Genomic DNA, 19,763 nt, shown 5'->3' with positions numbered 1-19,763 from the left:
TTTTATTCTTTGCCTTTTCAATATTCAAATAAATCTCAAATCCTTCTGGAAAAGGAAGATAAGTAACACTATATAACCGGCATAATTTAAGTAGTAAATACAAATACAAATGTTATGAGTAACTACCTTATTGAAGGCAGCATAGTTTGCTGAAATGTTTGTGCAAACACTGGCAATAACCTTTTCAAGTATATGGGTGCCATTTCTGGATCTCCTTTTGGCTCATTACATTCTTCTTCATCTTTGTTTGTATCTTTCTTTTTCTTGTCATCTCCTTTATTAACTGGACACATCCAATCACCTGCAGACAGATATTGTTCAATAAAACAAGTTTTTTTGAAAATTTTTCTTTCAATGAAAAAACTATTAAGATGTACCCAACTTCAAAATGTAATTATTCCTAATTAACAATAATTAAACTTAAATTAGGATGTTTTATCTATTCAAGGTACTTGGCAAGAATACTAAAGAACATTAGTACCTCCAATAAGCTGAATTACAATTTAGGAGATAATTCTGGATATTCCACTTTATTCCAAAAATTATTTCTGAGAGGTTCTGCTTTCATATATTCTGTGAAAACTTAAAAATTCGGTAAAAGTACTTTATCATACACAGTACCCAAGTATTCTTTATGACATTCCAACACCTCTTAAACTTTTTATTTGTCATTCTGGAATCATGCAGCTGCAGTCTCAAAGAACACGTAAGAGTACAATGTTAAAGGTTTATCAATTGTAAGGGTATATGTATATAATTATTTGACTTCATAGGAATAATTCATTTGTATAATGTTAATATGTCTAAAAAAGTGACATCTATGAAAGTGAAACTGGAAAGTAATAGCAGATGACTTAAAAGGAAAGATTTTACCACTCACCTGGAGACTGAAGAATAGCTACTACTTCACTATGGCCTCTTTCCCGAGCTTTATCTAATGGAGTTTTCCCATCTTCATCTCTCAGATCTGGATTTGCACCATGCCGTAACAGAGTCTAGAAAAGAAAACCATTTAATTTGGATATAACAATACCTTATTTCTTCAATATCCAACTCTGTAATCTTTAGAGTGCACCCATATACTTTAGACTGCAGACTTACAAAATTAATTAATCAAGCAGGTAACACTTAAAATCTCTGCCTTTGCACATATCACCTTAAAAGTGGTCTATTTCTTGAAAAAAAAACAGAATAATTTCACTTGATTTTAACAACTCAAATTAAGTATGTTCACATCTTAACCTGTCATCTTCTCCATCAAACTCCTTACCTGAATTTTTTTACTTTGAGCTACTAGTATTAGCTTGTGACATTGCAGTCATCTTCTTACTTTCTACACATTGCCAATTACCAAGTTAAACCAATTCTTCTAGAAAGAACTACAAAATTTAGGTCTTAAATACTAATTCATAATTCACACTAATTTTCAATGGACACTGGACTCTACTCTGCGGACTATAAGTTCTTGAACACAGAACACATCTCACATTTTTCCTAGCAGCCTCAGAGCTGCAGTTTTTTTGAACTTTGTTACAATGTAATGAACAGATGTATCTGACAAATAAGTGAATGCACACACACATCAGTAAAGTGTGTAGTAGTGGCTAAAATTCAAAACCTCTGGGGTTTATACCAAAATGATTGTGAATCAGGATTTAAATATAGGCTGCCATAGTATTAGATGTATTATTAACCACCACTAAGAAAGAAAAAACAATGCTAATTAAATTTTGCAGTAATGCTTTCTCATTGCTTGGAATTTTTTTTTTAACTTATTGAGATAACTTTTTTAAATTTATAGTTTTTTTCACAGATTACATGGACAAACAGCAAAAAAATACAAATGAAACAGTAAGGTATTTCTGTAACTTCTTCACATTCTGAGCATGATTCATAACTAATTATTTTTTTATTTGAAGTCACCAGTGTTTGTGTTTTTACATACAAATGCTATCATCTGTGTCACAAAGAACATCAGTGATGAAACATTTGTGTGAGTGTTCCTCAATCAGACAGGATTTTTCACTTCACAATTTTTGTTGCATGGACAGGTTAATAATGATAACTATGCTGCAACTTCTATCTGGCCAATAGCAGTAAGACATTTTCCTATTTAAGAGATGTTAAAATGCATATGGGGGGGTTGATATAGAGGTATACGTTAGAATCAGTTAAAAACAGAACAACCTGTGAAGATTAAATGAGACATGTTAAAAGCTTAAGACATTGCCTGGCCCAGAATAAGTGCACAATAAGTACTACCTATTCTATCATTATGATTAGACATAGCTCATTGTGGGCTGATGTACAATTAAGATAGACTTAACAATCAAGATAATCAAGACACAATTCACTTGGCCCCTTTTTTCTCACTCAGCCAATCGTAAGTGCAAAATAGTATGGGTCAAAAGAAAATGGCTTAATGAATATTTTTATCACCCTTAAAAAAGCATCTCTCTCTAAAACCTACTCAATTCAAAGTAACAGAATTTGAGCTTGAAGCGACCACTTTCCCAGGTTAGAAACCTGTTACCAAAACTTTTCTTTCAGTGTAACAGTAACAGCCTACCATATGAGTATCTATGATGTGCCAACTACTTTATACTTTACTGGTCCTTTTAAAGTATTTTTTTCTAATTATCACAATAACCATGGTAGGAATGTATATGTTTTATTCTTAAAATTGCAGTCATACTCAAGAAACTTGCCCAAGGCCACACAGCTTTTTTTGGTTAATGAGCTGAAACTTGAATCCAGGTACGCCTGATTTCATAGCAAACTAACATTGCACTAAGCCAAATTACTTCACAATATAAAGATTCTACAGACCTAGATCATACATGTGGTTCAACCATAATAATTTCACCTCTCAGGACATCAATTTCTCTTAACTGTAAAAAGAACTATATAAAGTCCTTTGCTAATCTAAGAGTCAAAGACAGTATGATTCTTCTGCAAATAGAATGTTTGCTTTACTGATAAATAGACACAACAAAATACATACAAAGTTACTCACAGCCAAGATTAAGAAACTGGAAACAACCAATTGTTCAGCAAAAGGTAACTGGGTGAACAAATTTGCAGAACATCCACACAAGGTAAGTGTACAGATGTAAAAAAGCTCTCCAAATACTAGCAGGGACAAGTCTTTAATATATATTATTAAATGAAAAAAGCAAAATATATATGTAAGTGTTATCAGTGTATGAAAGAAAAATACAGAGCATATATATTCATGTTACATTTTGTATAAGGAGGAAATAAGCACACATATTTATTTTTTCTTTCATTTGTATTAAGATACATTAATATTAAAATATATTAATACATTAAGAAATATTGAAAAGATTTTTTTTAAAAGTGCTTACCTGTGGTTGGTGGGCAAAGGGGAAACGAGGGAATGGAGATGGCATGGAAGCATGACTTTTGTTTTTATATCATTCTAATTCTGGAATGATGTAAATGTTGAAGATTAAATTAATAAATTAAAAGGCTGGATTTTACCTTTGCTACTTGAGGTCTTCCAAAACATGCCGCATAATGTAATGATGATGACCTTTGCCCCCTATTAACATCAGCACCTCTTTCACAAAGAAATTCTACCTGTAAAACGATGAAGAATCATAAAGTTGCCTTATTAATACTTTTCTCTGATTTAAAACATTAGCTTTTATATATCAGCTTACCATTTCCTGAGTTCCGAAAGCAGAGGCCCAGTTTAATAGAGTCTGACCCACATCATCCATAAAATTTACTTCAAAGGCTGGAAGTTTAAAGGAAAAAATTAACTTTTTAAAAGCCAACAAAATTATATGAACCTTTCTAAAGTAGGAACTATTTTAAAATTGTTATTAATATCACTAAATACAGAGCTAATTTAATCATTTAGGCCAACTATAAATTAGTAAATAATCAGCAAAGTAGATTCTGCTAAGAAAAAAGTATTCAAAAATTTAAAGCTACTGAGGAATCACAAGCTATAAGCCTTAAAAAAAAACAGAAAAAGAAAAAACTAAATATATGACTTGACTCAATAGGGTACTAGTTGCCTCATGGTTTAACTATAGAAAAGAAAGGCATCCACATCCATAATCAAAAGAATACAAAAGGTAAATCTGATGACCCAGCAGGACCTTTCACCAGTTTATATTTGCTCATCATCTCATGAAGCAGCCTACAACAATCTGCTATGTATTACTATAATTTACTCATGTCAGTTTCCATTAGTCTTAAGAACACAACAGCCCTAAATTGAATCTGCAATTCACCTTAGAATTGCCATGATCGCCTCCTGGCAATAAAATGGGCAAATTTCATTTACATTCAACAGGCATTTATTCAGGTCTTATTATCTACCAGGCTGATAATTATATACATGGGAAGAGGGGAGGATACAGAAGGCGTTGGTCATTCTGTTACCTGGCACAAATGCTAAAACTACTGTCCAAAATCTGGAAGCTAGAAATTGCCTATATAATTCCTAATGTCACAGTTTTTTTTATATTTTAAAAAATATCTTCCAACCTCCTGTGTCAATTGCATCTATAAGTGCATCAGTATCTTTACTTCGAATACAGTCTATAAGCTGCCGATGGGAGCGCTCCCCAGAACTATCCAATCTCCGGAGTCCTGGGATTCTGCCTGTAGATCCAGCACTAGACTTTGGCAAAGCTTTTCGTCCTTCAAATAACAGCACCAAGAGAAGGTCAACTAAACGCATGGTATCAAGCACACATCTTTCATCACCCTGCAATGCACTTTCGATTGAATCTGGAAGCTCTGACCTCAGGAGATCCTACAAAGAGAATGGGAGAAAAATTTTTAATACATTTGCACTGTACAAACATACTTTTTGTGAAAGATTAATAATAAAAGACTCAAAAACGCTCTTACGTGTGTTACTACTGGAGAGCCTCTGCAAAGTGTTGAGAGCAGACTTACAATTGTTGACACCTGGTTACTCAATTTGGAATCTGCAGCTGTGGAAGGTGCTCCTGTGGTGCTACGACCTGGTTTGCAAGCTGAGGATGGTCCTGATACAGTGCCACCAGCAGCAGCCATTCGAGATAAGAGCTCCTCAGTTAATCCATGCTTGGCTAATGGAGCTGGGTCAACACCACGACGGGTAAATCGGTCAGCTAGTGATGCAAAACACCGCAGAGCTCCATCTGAAACCTAAAAGTGTAAAGAATATGCGTGTGGATAAAAATCACCTAAAAAAGGCTAGTACTGTTTATTTCAATCCGAGACTAAAGAGAGGCAGCTGTAATAAAAAGACAACATACACAGTTTGTCTAGATTTGAATCCTGACTTCACATGCTGCTGAGTGTATGATCTGAGGATGTTACTTAACTGCTCAAGGCCTCAGTTCCATAATCTATAAAATGAAAGTAATAATAGTTTGAGCCTAAATATGATGATATATATAAAGAACCCAGATGGACAGTGAAAGCTCAATACATATTAATATTATTATGTATGACTCTGCCAAGATAATCTATGTATATCAACTGAAAATAATTAACGTCTGAATGGTAACGGACATTAAAATCGTTTAATTTCTAATGTATGCTATATGCTAATTCAACATATTCAACATACAGAGATAAGATTTTAAATACTATGTATTTTTACTTCAGTGAGAACTAACGTAAGTCAACATAATTGTGCTAAGTCAACAAATTACACTGAGTATGAGTACTGCTTTAAAAGTCATATATTTCCAAAACATTTAAACTTAAAAATAAACATGTAACTTTAGTAATTTAAAAGGTTTCACTGCCAAGACAAAAAAGATTACCATATAGAGATACAAAATGAAAGATAGAGTACCTCTACTTCACCTAGTGAAAAGTTCATTACAGTATATTATAATTATAAATAGGGGCTACTATAAAAAAAACACTTTATGACAAACGATACAATAGGAATTTACCTGATGATCTTCATGTTTTAATAAACTAGATAGAGATTCTACACAAATTTCTAAAGAAGAATCTTGAGGTTCCATTTTGCCACAGAGCCTTGATACCACAGCCATGGCAGAGTGCAAGGTATCTTTATGAACCAGGTGTCCACTGTCACGAATGAAGGTAAGCACACAATTCAAACCACCAGCCTCAAAGACTGCTCCTGACTCACGAGTGCATATCAATTCTAATACCTGCAGTTATAAAATAAAATTAACAAAAGAATACCGTTAAGTCCAATTTTAGTTTTCTAGAACCACAGAAAACATAATGCACTCTCCAAATTTATTAGTAGCTACTAAAATAAAGCAAAAGAAATTAGTTTCAATGTATTTTGTTTAACCAAATATGTCCAACATATCATTTCAATTGGTAATCAATATAAAAAATTGATACATTCTGCATTCTTTTATGTATTAAGTCTTCAAAATCCCATGTATAGTTTATACTTACAATGTATCAGTTTGAAGTAGCCCAATATGAAATGTTCAATAGTCATATATGGCTACCATATTGGACAGTGTAGGTTTAGATGGTGAAATGTACATGGCAAGCTAAGGAACTACAAGTTATTAAGCAAAAGTTTGTAAAGGTCCTAGACATTTATTTATTTATTTATTTATTAAATATTATTTATTTTTAGCTATTCCATTATTCATCATCCTCATGCTTTATGAATATCAAAACATTAAAAATCAGCTTTTATTTTCTAAATTATGTTGATGTTTAAGGTGTTCAGATAGAATTAAATTATTAACAGGGTCCATAAATCTTAGAGGCATTCCAGAAATTTATATTTTATTCTGTGATGCAAGAAAAAGGTTTTAAGTAGGGAAATGATATGATCAGACTTCCAGTTAATAATTTTGGGAAATGAGGTGTAGGGGCAGTGTAGAGGCAGATGCAAAAATTTAGCTATTAAAATTCAGACAATATTATATTATTAAGAAAAACAGTTTTTCAGGTGAAGATGAGGGATTAACTAAGGCAATAACTACAATCAAACAGGAGGAAATAAATTAGAAAAGGGCTTGATCATTAATTATATGTGTAGAAGAGAAAAAAAGGAAATGAAAAATAAAGCACAGATTTCTACCTTGAGTGGGTGGAAACTGATGCCAATTATCAAAACAGAAGTTTATCTGTACTAAAAAATAATGAATTCAGACAATCAGCTAGAGATGTCCAACAGGACTTTGAATATGGAATGCAGAACACAGGAGAGAGAATGAGTCGAGAGTTAAAGGTACAAGGGGCATATACAGACAAATGGCATCAATCCTGATGAGAATGTCTAGGCAAAGTTTATATATTTTAAGAGGGTAAAACAGAAACTTAGGAAATACTTTTTCACTGAAAACAAATGAAGATAGAATAATCTGCTAGGGAAACAGAAAAAGGGAGACCACGGTGAAACAGACAAGAGTCTGAATATACAGGTTAGTGAGTAAGCAATGGAATACAATTCCAGTCCTGGAAGGAACATAAAGTGATGTGATCAAGAGACTTAGAAGGGAAAAAAGCTCTGCTCTGAACAGGAAACAGATACCTCTTCCTCTAAGGCCAGAGACAGACAAAAATAAATCTACAGACACAGAGACAGAAAGTCAAGACATTAACACCTAAAACAGCAGCTCTCAAAGCACCAGGAAGACATTTTCAGGGATCCCTGAAGATAAAACTTTTTTTTCATAATAATATTACAATATTGCCTTTTTCATTCTCATTAATTCAGGAGTATAGCATGGAGTTTTCCAATAGCTATACAAAGCATGATATAGCAACAGACCGAACACAGATATGAGGGTCCAGCTGTCTTCTATGAAGCCAGACATTTTTAAAGAGATTTGCAAAAATGCTTAACAATGCTACCCTTCTCACTAGTTTTCAGACATCCAACTGGAGATGTCCAACAGGCCTTTGTTCAGGAAACAGTTATTTTCATTAGAATGTAATGCATGTTAACACATGATGACTTTATTATATTCAGATAAATTAAATATTCCAAACTCCTCAGTTTTAATATGTAGTATGATAAATACAAATATATATAGCCTGCAAAAACAAAGGCTATTCGGCAGTTCTCAATAATTTAAGACTTGTAAAGGGATCCTGAGGTAAAAGTTTAGAAATTGCTGACCTTAAACAGCAAAAAACAAAAAAAGAATGAAACAGCAGAGAATCATAAAATCTAAACATGTTCACAAGTAGTTCTAATAAACTACTGACCCAGTACTGATGCTCAGGGTCACATAAAGTTTATAATTAGTCCCACTAGAAGTAAAAACAGCTAACTCTACTAAAGGGAATATAGCAAAATAGCTAAAGCCAGGGACCCTAGAACTTTCCAATCTTCACATTCCTAATCTTCAGATGTTGGCTCTGTCATGAAATACTTGTATCACCCCAAGCAAGCTACTTAACCTGGATATGCTTGAAGTTTTTTTCACCTATAAAATAGAAATGATGGTATTAGCAGCATCTTTACTATTTTTTATATATTTATATAGTTACATTTTAGATATGTAAATTTTATATTTTTATATATATTTAAATTTTATATATTTATATATAAATATTTATTATTATTTATTATAGCAGCATCTATATTAGCAACTTCATACAGAGTTGTCATGAAGATTAATGAATTAATATGTAAAGTGTTTAGTATAATGCCTGGCACTGGTGGTGTTAGTTATCATGATGGTGGTTTTTATTATGTTCATACAAAATGATTTTGCGTGAGAGGACAGGGATAACCTACCTCAAGGTGTTTGTGGTTACCAGGAACCAAAGAGCACTGACCCACAGCACAGAAAAGCATTATCAGTGACCTACAGCTTTCCTGCAAGACTAAGATCCCTTTTCCCAAGCCATATGGGGTCTCCTTTGACGTCACAAGGACTGTGACTTCCACTGTTTTCAAACACTCTCAATACAATAAGTCTGATGATGGAAAGAATTTTTTTTTTACCAAAATACACTCTTTATTCCTGATCTTCAAATGGGCCAATAAATAATTAAGCCTTACCTTTACACATTGTTCAGCTAAGTCTCTGCTGGTCCTGTTGTTAAGTTCAACCACAACCAAACGATTACAAAGTGCTTTTATAGCTCCATCTACCCCAACAATCCTTCGGGTGCACTCTGCAGATACATCCAGGTAGTATGTTATGGCACGGGCTGTCACCTCTAACACATTGTCTGGAGCACTTTCATCAAGAAAAATTTTGCAGAGGGCTGGCAAGAAAGTGCGAGGAGGACATCTGTAGTGAAAATATCATGTTATATCTAGGATTACTAAATTCTTAACATCAAGACATTCATAAAATAACAGATAACGTCAACTATGACATAACACACCATGCTCAAATACTGTGTCTGCATATACATTAGGTAGTATTTCACACATCGCTTTGCTCCGTAACAATAGTCACATGCTGATCTCATCACTCCTGAAAATACTAAGTTGTGAATAGTTTAAAGTAGCAGCATTAATTTGAACCATGTTAAAGAAAATTCCTATTCAATACTCAAATATCCACTGCTCTGTAAAACCTTCCCGTACCTCCCCAAATAGTTAATTGGTACTTTATGTCCCTAAAACCTCATAAAAACAGTACTCACACTGTTCAATGTATCACTTTATTTCCTCATTTAGATTAAAAGTACCCGAAGGCCTAGGACATTGTTCAATTCATGTTTTATGGGAACAACTACTGATTTGGGGTTTAAAAGACCAAGGTAAAACAGAGAACGACAGCTGTGTAATCTTTCTGGTCCTATTTCCTCATTTGTAAAGCAAAGATAATATCTAAACAATACCTACTTCATATGGATATTGTGGAGATGAAATGGAATTAAACACTTGTCTCAGTATCTTGACACCATATTAAGCTAACTTTAGCTTCCCTCCCTCCTATGAATAATCTAATGCCTGCTATATAGACCTACAGAAGACAGTTTTATCAAAAGCAGAATTTGTGAGCAAATATATCCTCTATATTTTAGCAACACTTAAAATATGAAAAACCATAGTCTATAATTAGTAGAAATTTCAGTCATATGACATCAGATACATCACTGAAAACTCTCTGCATAGACTAAACTTGAAATGGGTACGGATAACAGAAAATGTAGTAAGTCCTCTCAGTGTTTCAGTGGAATTATTTTTCCTACAATTTTGTGTGTGTATATATCTTTCTCAGCTTTTAAACAATATCTGTATGAATGTCAAAGTAACTCTACTTTTTAATATCTGCTTAGATGACCTTAACTTAAGAGACCCAGCAGACAAGTATTATCAAAGCAATTTTAGAAGACCTCTTGCATTCAGTGACTGACCTGTCACTGATTAAACACAGATGGTTTTCATTAGCCAGCAACACTGGTGACCTATGTCATATAGTCACTTGTAATTTTCTGAGGAAAAGCTTTGAGGCGAGGATAGCGGAGATGGTATCCTACGTCTCAGGTAAGGTCAGAAGACTAGCAATATATAAAGAACTCATATGCCTCAACACCAAAAACCAAATAACCCAATTAAAAAACGGGCAGAGGACCTGAACAAACATTTTTTCAAAGAAGAAATACAGATGGCCAACAGGCACATGAGAAGATGTTCCACATTGTTAAATATCAGGGAAATGCAAATCAAAACCACAAGATATCACCTCACACCAGTTAGAGTGGCCACTAAACAAAAGACAAAACAAGACATAGCAAGTATTGGCAAGGACGTGGAAAAATGGGAACCCTCCTACACTGTTGGTGGGAATGTAAATTGGTGCAGCCACTGTGGAAAACAGCATGGAGGTTCCTCAAAAAACTAAAAATAGAAATACCATTTGACCCAGTAAATCTACTTCTAGGAATTTACCCAAAGAAAATAAAATCTCTGGTTTGAAAAGATATATGCACCCCTACATTTACTGCCACATTATTTACAATAGCCATGCAACCAAAGTGTCCATCAATACATGAATGGATAAAGAAGACGTGGTACCCACAATGGAATATTGTTCAGCCATAAGAGAAAAGAAATCCTGCCATTTGCAACAACATGGATTGACCTAAAGGGCATTATGCTCAGTGAAATAAGCCAGGTGAAGAAAGACAAATACCATATGATTTCACTTATTTGTGGAATACAAAAACAAAGCAAAACAAAATGAATAAAACAGCAGCAGACTCATAGACACTGAGAAGTGACTAGTGGTTACCATGGGCAGGGGTGGGAAGGGATAAAGGGGATAAGGGCAAAAAAATTCTCAAGCATGATATAAGTTGGTCATGGGGATAGTAGTATAGCATGGAGAATGTAGTCAATGAATCTGTAACATCTTTCTATGTTAACAGTAAACATCCTAGAGAGCGTGAGGATCTAATAATATGCGTAACTATTGAACCACTGTCTTACACATCTGAAACAAATGTAAGATTGTATATCAACAATACTTCAATAAAAAATTAATTTAAGCTGCTCTCCACATATGCATATTTACTAAAGAGGTAACATTGTAGAAATGTTAACGCTACTGAAGAACATGATCTTTAATGTTTTTTTCTCGAGAAAAAAATAGCTTTTGAATAAAAAAATGTTGAAGTTGATAGTACTTGCAATAACAGGATGACAAGAATGGAAATACCATATGCTTTATATTAAAAAATTTTAAATTATTCTTCGATCTTTCTTATCCAGTACAAACACCGCACATCAAAAAATAAAATTTAATCAAGTATAAACATCAAATGAATATTCATATTTGAACTGACTGTTTATAGTTCATAATGCATGAGCAAAACCGAAAGCTTCTGTGATGACTGCCCCTGTAATGTTCACCATGTAACTTATTCACTATGTAAGAATTTGTACTCCATGTAAGAACTTGTTCGTTAAGCTTCAAAAGATTGGAGACTGACGAAAATTAGGCTTGGGGTGGATTAATGATTGTGCATTGAGCACTGACCCCCCCTATAGAGAATTTTATTGTCAACAACCATTTGATCAATAAATATGAGAGATGCCCTCACAAAAAAAAAATATATATATATATATATATACACGCACTTCCAATTGTAAAATAAATAAGTAACCGGGATGTAATGTATAGCATAAGGAGTATAGTCAAAATATTGTAACAACTTGGTATATGGTGATAGCTGGTACCTAGAATTATCATGTATATAAATGTTGAATCACTGTGTTGTACACCTGAAACTAATGTAATACTGTGTGTCAACTACCCGTCAATAAAAGTAAATAAATAAATAAATAAAATTTAAGAGAAAAGTTGAGTGTAACTTTCTGTATTCCATGGGAAAACAGAGCATTTGCTAATCTGGGGACTAACATGTTACTTGCCGTGTTCCCCAAAATGTGACAACTCTCCTGAACAAGTATGGTAAAGGGCCAGTTTAAAACAACAAACCACAAAGTTCTAAAACAGGTTCTCAGATTTTAATTGTGATCAATTTTATTTCTAAGAGAAAAATAAATCTTATGGTCTGCATACGTAAGAGCTTATTTTATGTTAGATAAGATGAAAACCTGCTTCATGAACTTTTTTAAAGCTTTGGCACAAAACATCTGTTATACCTTTGGCTACTGGACAAAAAAATTTGTTTTTCTAGCTCTTGAGTTATCTTTCAACAATAGGAAGGTATTTAAGATAAACACATAAAATCATTAACTTTTCAATTTAGAATCAAAGCAAATTACAAAATCTCAGCAATACAAATTAACTGTAAGTTAAGCAAAAAGGCAGGGAAAAACATGCCAATATCAATTAATGAGTTCAAAAGAGTACAAAATAGTTGAAAGAACTATTGTTATAGTACTTTAAAGTTCATATTGAACTAAAACAAACTACTAAAAATATTTTATCCTAACATACCCTGATACAGGTTATCCTGCTTTAATATAGTCATTGTAATATGTTTCATCAGTTGTTTGTTAGGGAATGTCTTAGTTATCATTTCCAAAGAAACCCTACGTTGAGAGATAATTCACCTTGGTCTTTAAATTCAACTTGAGCTTTATGGTTATTCAACAAGCAATCGATTGAATTTTATGAGCAAGCTTCAAAAAAGCCCCTTGCCTTTTCCTACAACCACAACCACAAGGTTCCTGTGTCTGAACCAACAGGGATTAGCCAAGAAACAATATTTACATATCAACAGCTCTCATCTCTTTATAAATGTGATCACCAACTTTAAATGAACACAACGTCCAATAGTTCTGCTACATTTCTTCCACTGTCTGTAATGAGTATTTCATACCTTTTCTTCAATTTTCTCTTGGTTTTCTATTCTAGCCTCAATCCTAAACTCCCTTCTCTTCTCCCTTTAGTTGACCTCGTCTATTCCTTTAGTTCATACACCATGGATATAAATTTCACACATCAAAATTCCTGAAATGTTATTTCCACTGAAGACCAACTAACTCACTGTCACTATCTCCATTTAGAATTATCACAAGCACCTTAAAATAAGCATAGTCAAAATAAAACTTCTGATATGTACCTTCACCCCCAAATTATCATCTTTATAAATGTCACAACCATCCAATAAGTCAAAAACCTGAGAATTATCCTGTTCCCACCATTTTCCTCATATTGTACACCCAACCCATCAGTTAAATCCCACCAATTTTCCCTGCAAAATAGATCCTAAACTGTCCACTTTTCTACTTTCTCTTACAATCCTAGTCTAAACCAACTTCAAACTCATTTAGACTACTGAAATAGCCACTTAGCCATCCAAAGGGATGATCTAGCACCAGTATTAAGGAGGTAAGCCCAGAGGGAGGAGGGGATCCATCTGGCAGAGGCTGTCAGAGCATGAGTAAGGTGAAGAGGGCATCTGTGCCGGGGAATGCCCCAGGAATGATACAAACAAGGGACGGGATCAAAATAATACAGTACCTCCCCCTTATCTGCAGTTTTGATTCCTGCAGTTTCAGTTACCCACAGTCAACTCTGGTCCAGAAGTTAGGTGCTCTCCTCCCTGAGACGCATTGTCAGCCTAACACTACAGCACCAAACCTATGTCATTTATCTTACTTCATCTCACTGGTATTTTATCATCTCACATTATCACAGGAAGTCAAGAGTACAGTACAAGGTATTTTGAGAGGGAGATCACATTCCCTTAATTTTTATTACAGTGTATTGTTATAATTATTCTACTTTATTAGTTAATGTTAGTCTACTGTGCCTGATTTATAAATTAAGTTTTATCAAACATATGTATGTATAGGAAAGAACAGAGTGTATGTTCAGTACTATCAGTGGTTTCAGGCATCCACTGGGGATCTTGGAACATATTCCCCATGGATAAGGGGGGACTACTGTAAATGTATGAAGGATAACGGGAGCCAGGTTTCTCACTGTAGAACAGAGTTGCAAATATAGAAAGAGAAAACTAGAGGGAACCCTGTGGTACAAAACAGGAACTAGAGGTACTGTTAGGAACTCAGGGTGGTCAGCAGATATAGTTTTTTTTAAAAAAGATGCTAACATGTATGCTGATCCCTCTGCCTAAACTGCTTTTCCCCCAATAATTCCTGCAGCTGGCTCTTAGTCATCCTTCCTATCTCAGCCTAAATGTCACCTCCTCACCTTTCAGACTTAATATCCTAACTACCCAAGACAGGACTCCTGTTTTTTGTCTTAATTTACTTTATAATTTATATATATTTATTCATTTATTTTTGTTATCCACTGTAATGCTCTCCTTAAAGCCTGTAAGCTCCTCAAGAACAGTAATTTATTTCACACAGCACCTTAGCAGGATTCTCTGTACATAGGAGACCCTCATTTTATTTGCTGAACAAATCATACTAAGAAAAAAAAATAAGAACTTTTTTGCTTATGGAAAGAGAAGCCTAACAAAAAGAACCCCATCAGCTCCCTTACTGACTACTTCTCTGCCTCACATGCCCAAGCCCTCACAAACATGGCCCCACCCCTATGCACACATGCCTTCACCCTGGCACAACCCCCATGAGGTCCATCTACCTCCTTCAACCGCCTCACACCTTCCCACAACGCACAAAAAGTGAATCCACTTCTGTATCTTTTTCTCACTTCCCAAAATAAAGCAAAATGCCAAATCTACACTCTAGCCCAGACTGCACTCACCTGTCATTCCTGGGAGGTGTTTCCGGAACCACCAACCACAACCTGCCCAAGACCAAATGAAATTTCTCTACCCAAACCACACTCCTTATCCTCTAATCTATCATCCACCAGTCAGGCAAGCAAAAAATCATAGTAAATTCTTCCAAACTCCTGTTTCCCAAATACAAAATCCAAACCCCTCATCTTGATGGTTCCACATCCTAAATCTGTTTAGTATCTGTCCCTTCTCTTGAATTCCAACCCTCATTATTTCTACCTGGATTACTACAATGGCTTCCTAACTAGAGTCTCTCACCTGAGACTCCAGTCCATTCACCACTTCATCACAAGTAATTTTTCCAAAATACAAATCTGATACTGTTACATCCTGTTTAATCCTTCATTAGGTCCCTACTACCTTGAGGATAAAATCTAAATTCATCAGAATCAGAGATCTGGCCTGTGATCAGCTTATCCACTGGCCCTCTCTACCCCATCACACAAAAACACTTGCTTTACTGAAGGCAGGAATACTCGTAATTCCCACCCTATTGTAAAGTTTCCAGATCCTCATGTCCTTGCATATATCCCCTCTGCAAAAAACACTCTTATCTCCTTCTCCTCTTTTTCGCTCAGATTCCTTTTTCAAAGCAACTTTTAAAACTAAGTTTAAAAAATTTTAAGATTACTCAGGACAGAGAGTACCTCCTCTAGGAAGCCTGCCTTAGACCAATCTCACTATCAATTCTGTTACATTCCTCTTGGGAGGTCTCAGAACATAAAATGAAACCAATCAATCAAAAGCATCTGTCGTACGATATTGTTTTCCCATTTATGTCTCATCTATGACAACATGAGTTACTTGAGAGCAGGGTCTATACCTTATCTATCTGTTTTCCTATAATCAAGCCCATTACTCATTATCTAGGGGACACTCAAATATTTGACAAATATCAAATATATGATAATAATGCCTGTCTCAAGAAATTCAGTTTAATATAACTTAAGTAAAATAAATATAATGAGTGCTATAATAAAAAACTAAGAGAAGTATAAAATGTTCTGAGAGGCAAAGCCCAACTCTGGGGATTTGGGGAAAAGAAGACCTCATAAAAAAGGAAGAAGTTTGAGTAAAATCAAGGTATTCTCTCTCTGTAAGAGTTATTGCAAGGATTTGAGATAATGGATATAAATTAAGTAGTTTACTGCTCAGCACATAGAAGATGCTCAATAAACCATATGGTAGAAGTTGGAGACAAGCTCTTGTATTCTAAAGTAAGGAGAGTAACACGTAAAAAGGGTAGAGGCTTGAAGAATTACATGAAGTAGCAGACTGTATTTTCCAACGATATCCACAACATTACTTCCCATCCCATATATCCATATATTCTTTTTTGTAATGTGAATTTGCAACTCTTCCCATTGAGAGGGCCTATACTCCCACCCCTTGAGTGTGGGCAGGCTTATGATGACAGCTAAAAGTGACCATTTTGTGACTTCTAAAGCTAAGACAATAAAAGCTTCTACTGAATTCTCTTAGGACTCTTGCTCTTTGAACACAACTGCCACAGTGTAAGGAAGCCCAAGTAGCCACACTGCAAGGCTAGTAGCAGTTCCAACAAACAAACCAAGGAGAGGTCCCAACTAAAAGCCAGTTTCAAGGGCATGTGAGAGAACAAGTCATTGGATGATTCCAGTGCCTACTTATTAAGCTTTTGTTATGTACAAGTAAGACCATACTAAAAATACTATCCTGTATTTTGCTTCCTTCCCTAATCGACATGTTGTGACTATATTCCCACATTAACATAAACAGATCTAGCTCAATCTTTCTAATGTCTACATGATATCCAATATAATAAACAGTCATACATTATTAACCATTTAGTTGGTTTCCAGTTTTTTATTATTTGAAACAGTACTGTAGTGAACAATTTTGGAAGTGTATCTTTGCACACCCATACCAGTATTTGTGAAGGAAGATTCTCAGAAGTGCTTCTGTGTGTACATTTTTAGTGACAGATATTATCAAACTGACTTTTAAAAAAGTTGTAGCAATGCATAATCCCACCAGAAGCATTTTAAAGTACCTATTTTCCCACTTCTAAACCACATAGAATATTATCTTTAAATTTTTTCTAAGTTGATAAATGTATAATATTTCATAAAATTTGGCTTTGACAGAATAAACTTTTAAAATTAAATAGAATATTCAAACCCCCACAAAGAAAATGAACAATGTTTATTGTTTATCACATCTTATATGTAGTTTTGAAGTCCTCAGAAAAAAATGTTATCAGGCAAAAAATATAACCTATATACCTAATAACAACTGTATGATTAAGCTTATGATTAAGCATATGACACATCCATATGACACACATTGTAGGGTTTTTTTAAGCTGCTTACAAAGAACTTGTTATGATACAAATTACTGCTTGATAGAAAAGTACAAGAAAAAAATAATATCTATTATGGTGTTTATTGTGTAAAAATATGCAGAAAAGGAACTAGAGCAAAAAGTCAAAATGGCTTATTTCTATATGATATAATTACAAATAGTTTTTATTTTCAACACTTCACAGATTTTTCAAAATTTCTGAAACAAATATATTTCATAACTCCCAAAAAATAAATTTAAAGTTTGGGGCTAATCAACTGGAGTAAGCTTATTACAGCCTCTCTCTCCCAATGACTACAATCAAAAACTTGAAAAGAATACAAGAGCAACTATCTGAGGACCCTGAAAAGTAGACAATAGCGAATGTACTGGGGAAGGAAGTAAAAACTGAAATAATGACCCATAATAGAATTGAGTGTTAAGAGTTTTTTTTTTTTCTTTCCTCTTTTTCTTACCTGGCTTGGACCCCTGGTAGGCCAAGTTTCAAAGCTACATACCAGGAACACACAACAAAAACTCTAAGAAGACCAAAAAACAGGAGAAATTCCTGGGGTTTTCCTCTTGGCCTCGCCCCAAGGCCAGCACAGACATAAGCCCCAGACTACACTCCGAGTGACATATACACAGTGCAGTGTGGGTGGCATCATCATCTAAGGTCCTGGCAGAATGGGAACTAAGAAAAGGAGCCCCTGTTATTAAAAGGGCATGAACGGAATCCTGGTATTTTATTCTCTTTTCTCTTACTACTTTCACCTTGATGGCAGTTTCAATTCCAGAAAGTGTGTAACAGCACAAGCAGCAAGAAGAGTGGAGGGTGGGAGGTTGGGGGAAGTGTGGCTTAAACTTGAAAAAAGCCCCAGTTTTCTAACTAGAACACTAGTAAAGAGGGCTCTTGATAGCTAAAAGATGTGGGGTGGGTCTTGAGGAAGAGCTAGAAAAAGGACCCCTGACAAAAGTTCCCAACCTCACCCCCAAATGCACATGTGTGGAGGATGGAGCTAAAGAACAGCAATATATGGAGACATGACAACAACAACACAAAGCCCCAACTACTGTGGGACCTATATGTTAAGAAGCTGGACAACCTAGAAGAAATGGACAACTTCCTAGAAAAATACAACCTTCCAAGACTGAGCAAAAAAGAAACAGAAAATCTAAACAGACCAATTACCAGCAACGAAATTGAAGCAGTAATCAAAAAACTACCCAAGAGCAAAACCCCCGAGCCAGATGGATTTACTGCAGAATTTCATCAGACATACAGAGAAGACATAATACCCATTCTCCTTAAAGTTTTCCAAAAAATAGAAGAGAAGGGAATACTTCCAAACTCATTCTATGAAGCCAGCATCACCCTACTACCAAAACCAGGCAAAGACCCCACAAAAAAAGAAAATTACAGACCAATATCCCTAACGAACACAGATGCAAAAATACTCAACAAAATATTAGCAAACTGAATTAAAAAGTACATCAAGAAGATCCAAGTGGGATTCATCTCAAGGATTCAAGGATGGTACAACATTCGAAAATCCATCAACATCATCCACCACATAAACAAAAAGGACAAAATCAAGGCGGAGCCAACATGGCGGCGTGAGTAGGACAGTGGGAATCTCCTCCCAAAAACATATATATTTTTGAAAATACAACAAATACAACTAATCCTAAAAGAGAGACCAGAAGACACAGGACAACAGACAGAATACAACTAACCAGTGAGAACCCAGCGCCTGGTGAAAGGGGTAAGATACAAGCCCCCGCCCGGCGGGACCCGAGCACACCTCCCCCCAGCTCCCAGCGGGAGAAGAGTAGGCAGAGCAGGAGGGAGACGGAGCCCAGGACTGCTAAACACCCAGCCCCAGCCACCCGCACCAGAGCGCAGGCACAGTGCATGTGTATAGAGGGCTGGTAACTAATGAAATAGGGCAGCAAGACCTCTGAGCGGGTGCCGAAGCTGATATCCCTGTGACAAAGAAAAGCGGAGGCTTTTTGAAAGTCTTAAACGGACAGGGATTTAACAGCTGGACGGAAACAGCATAGGTCACAGCCCAGTGGCAGGAAATTACAGGGAAAACCGGGTGCACTAACCCCCTGGGCAACAGCTCTGAGACCCCTCACGGAGGTAAACAGCCAAATAGCCCCCCCCCCGCCCCCCCCCCCCGTTCATTACCCCTCCAGGTGCTGCGAAAGCAGAGAAACAGCCTAAGGCAAACCACGCCCACAGAAAGGGAGATCCATTCATATCCACCAGGCAAGACACAAAGACC

The 19,763-nt window shown here is 35.4% G+C and overlaps 1 protein-coding gene across 10 annotated transcripts in view; it reads right to left on the bottom strand.

Annotated features, from left to right (window-relative positions):
* The window catches only part of HECTD1 (HECT domain E3 ubiquitin protein ligase 1), a 125,560-nt gene that overhangs the window by 74,314 nt on the left and 31,483 nt on the right, over positions 1 to 19,763 (bottom strand). For all 10 annotated transcript variants that reach the window (XM_036881239.2, XM_036881242.2, XM_036881240.2 and 7 more), the window contains exons 3-10: positions 9,002 to 9,236; positions 5,937 to 6,164; positions 4,894 to 5,175; positions 4,525 to 4,795; positions 3,687 to 3,763; positions 3,505 to 3,603; positions 881 to 995; positions 127 to 301 (exon numbers count right to left, since the gene is read on the bottom strand). In XM_036881239.2, the coding sequence (XP_036737134.2) occupies positions 127 to 301; positions 881 to 995; positions 3,505 to 3,603; positions 3,687 to 3,763; positions 4,525 to 4,795; positions 4,894 to 5,175; positions 5,937 to 6,164; positions 9,002 to 9,236 (1,482 nt within the window). The remainder of the gene's footprint in view (positions 1 to 126; positions 302 to 880; positions 996 to 3,504; positions 3,604 to 3,686; positions 3,764 to 4,524; positions 4,796 to 4,893; positions 5,176 to 5,936; positions 6,165 to 9,001; positions 9,237 to 19,763) is intronic.

Source organism: Manis pentadactyla, chromosome 11, assembly GCF_030020395.1.
Source record: "Manis pentadactyla isolate mManPen7 chromosome 11, mManPen7.hap1, whole genome shotgun sequence".
Taxonomy (NCBI): domain Eukaryota; kingdom Metazoa; phylum Chordata; class Mammalia; order Pholidota; family Manidae; genus Manis; species Manis pentadactyla.
Note: the sequence above shows the minus strand (reverse complement) of the source record. Positions and strands in the feature narration are given on the sequence as shown.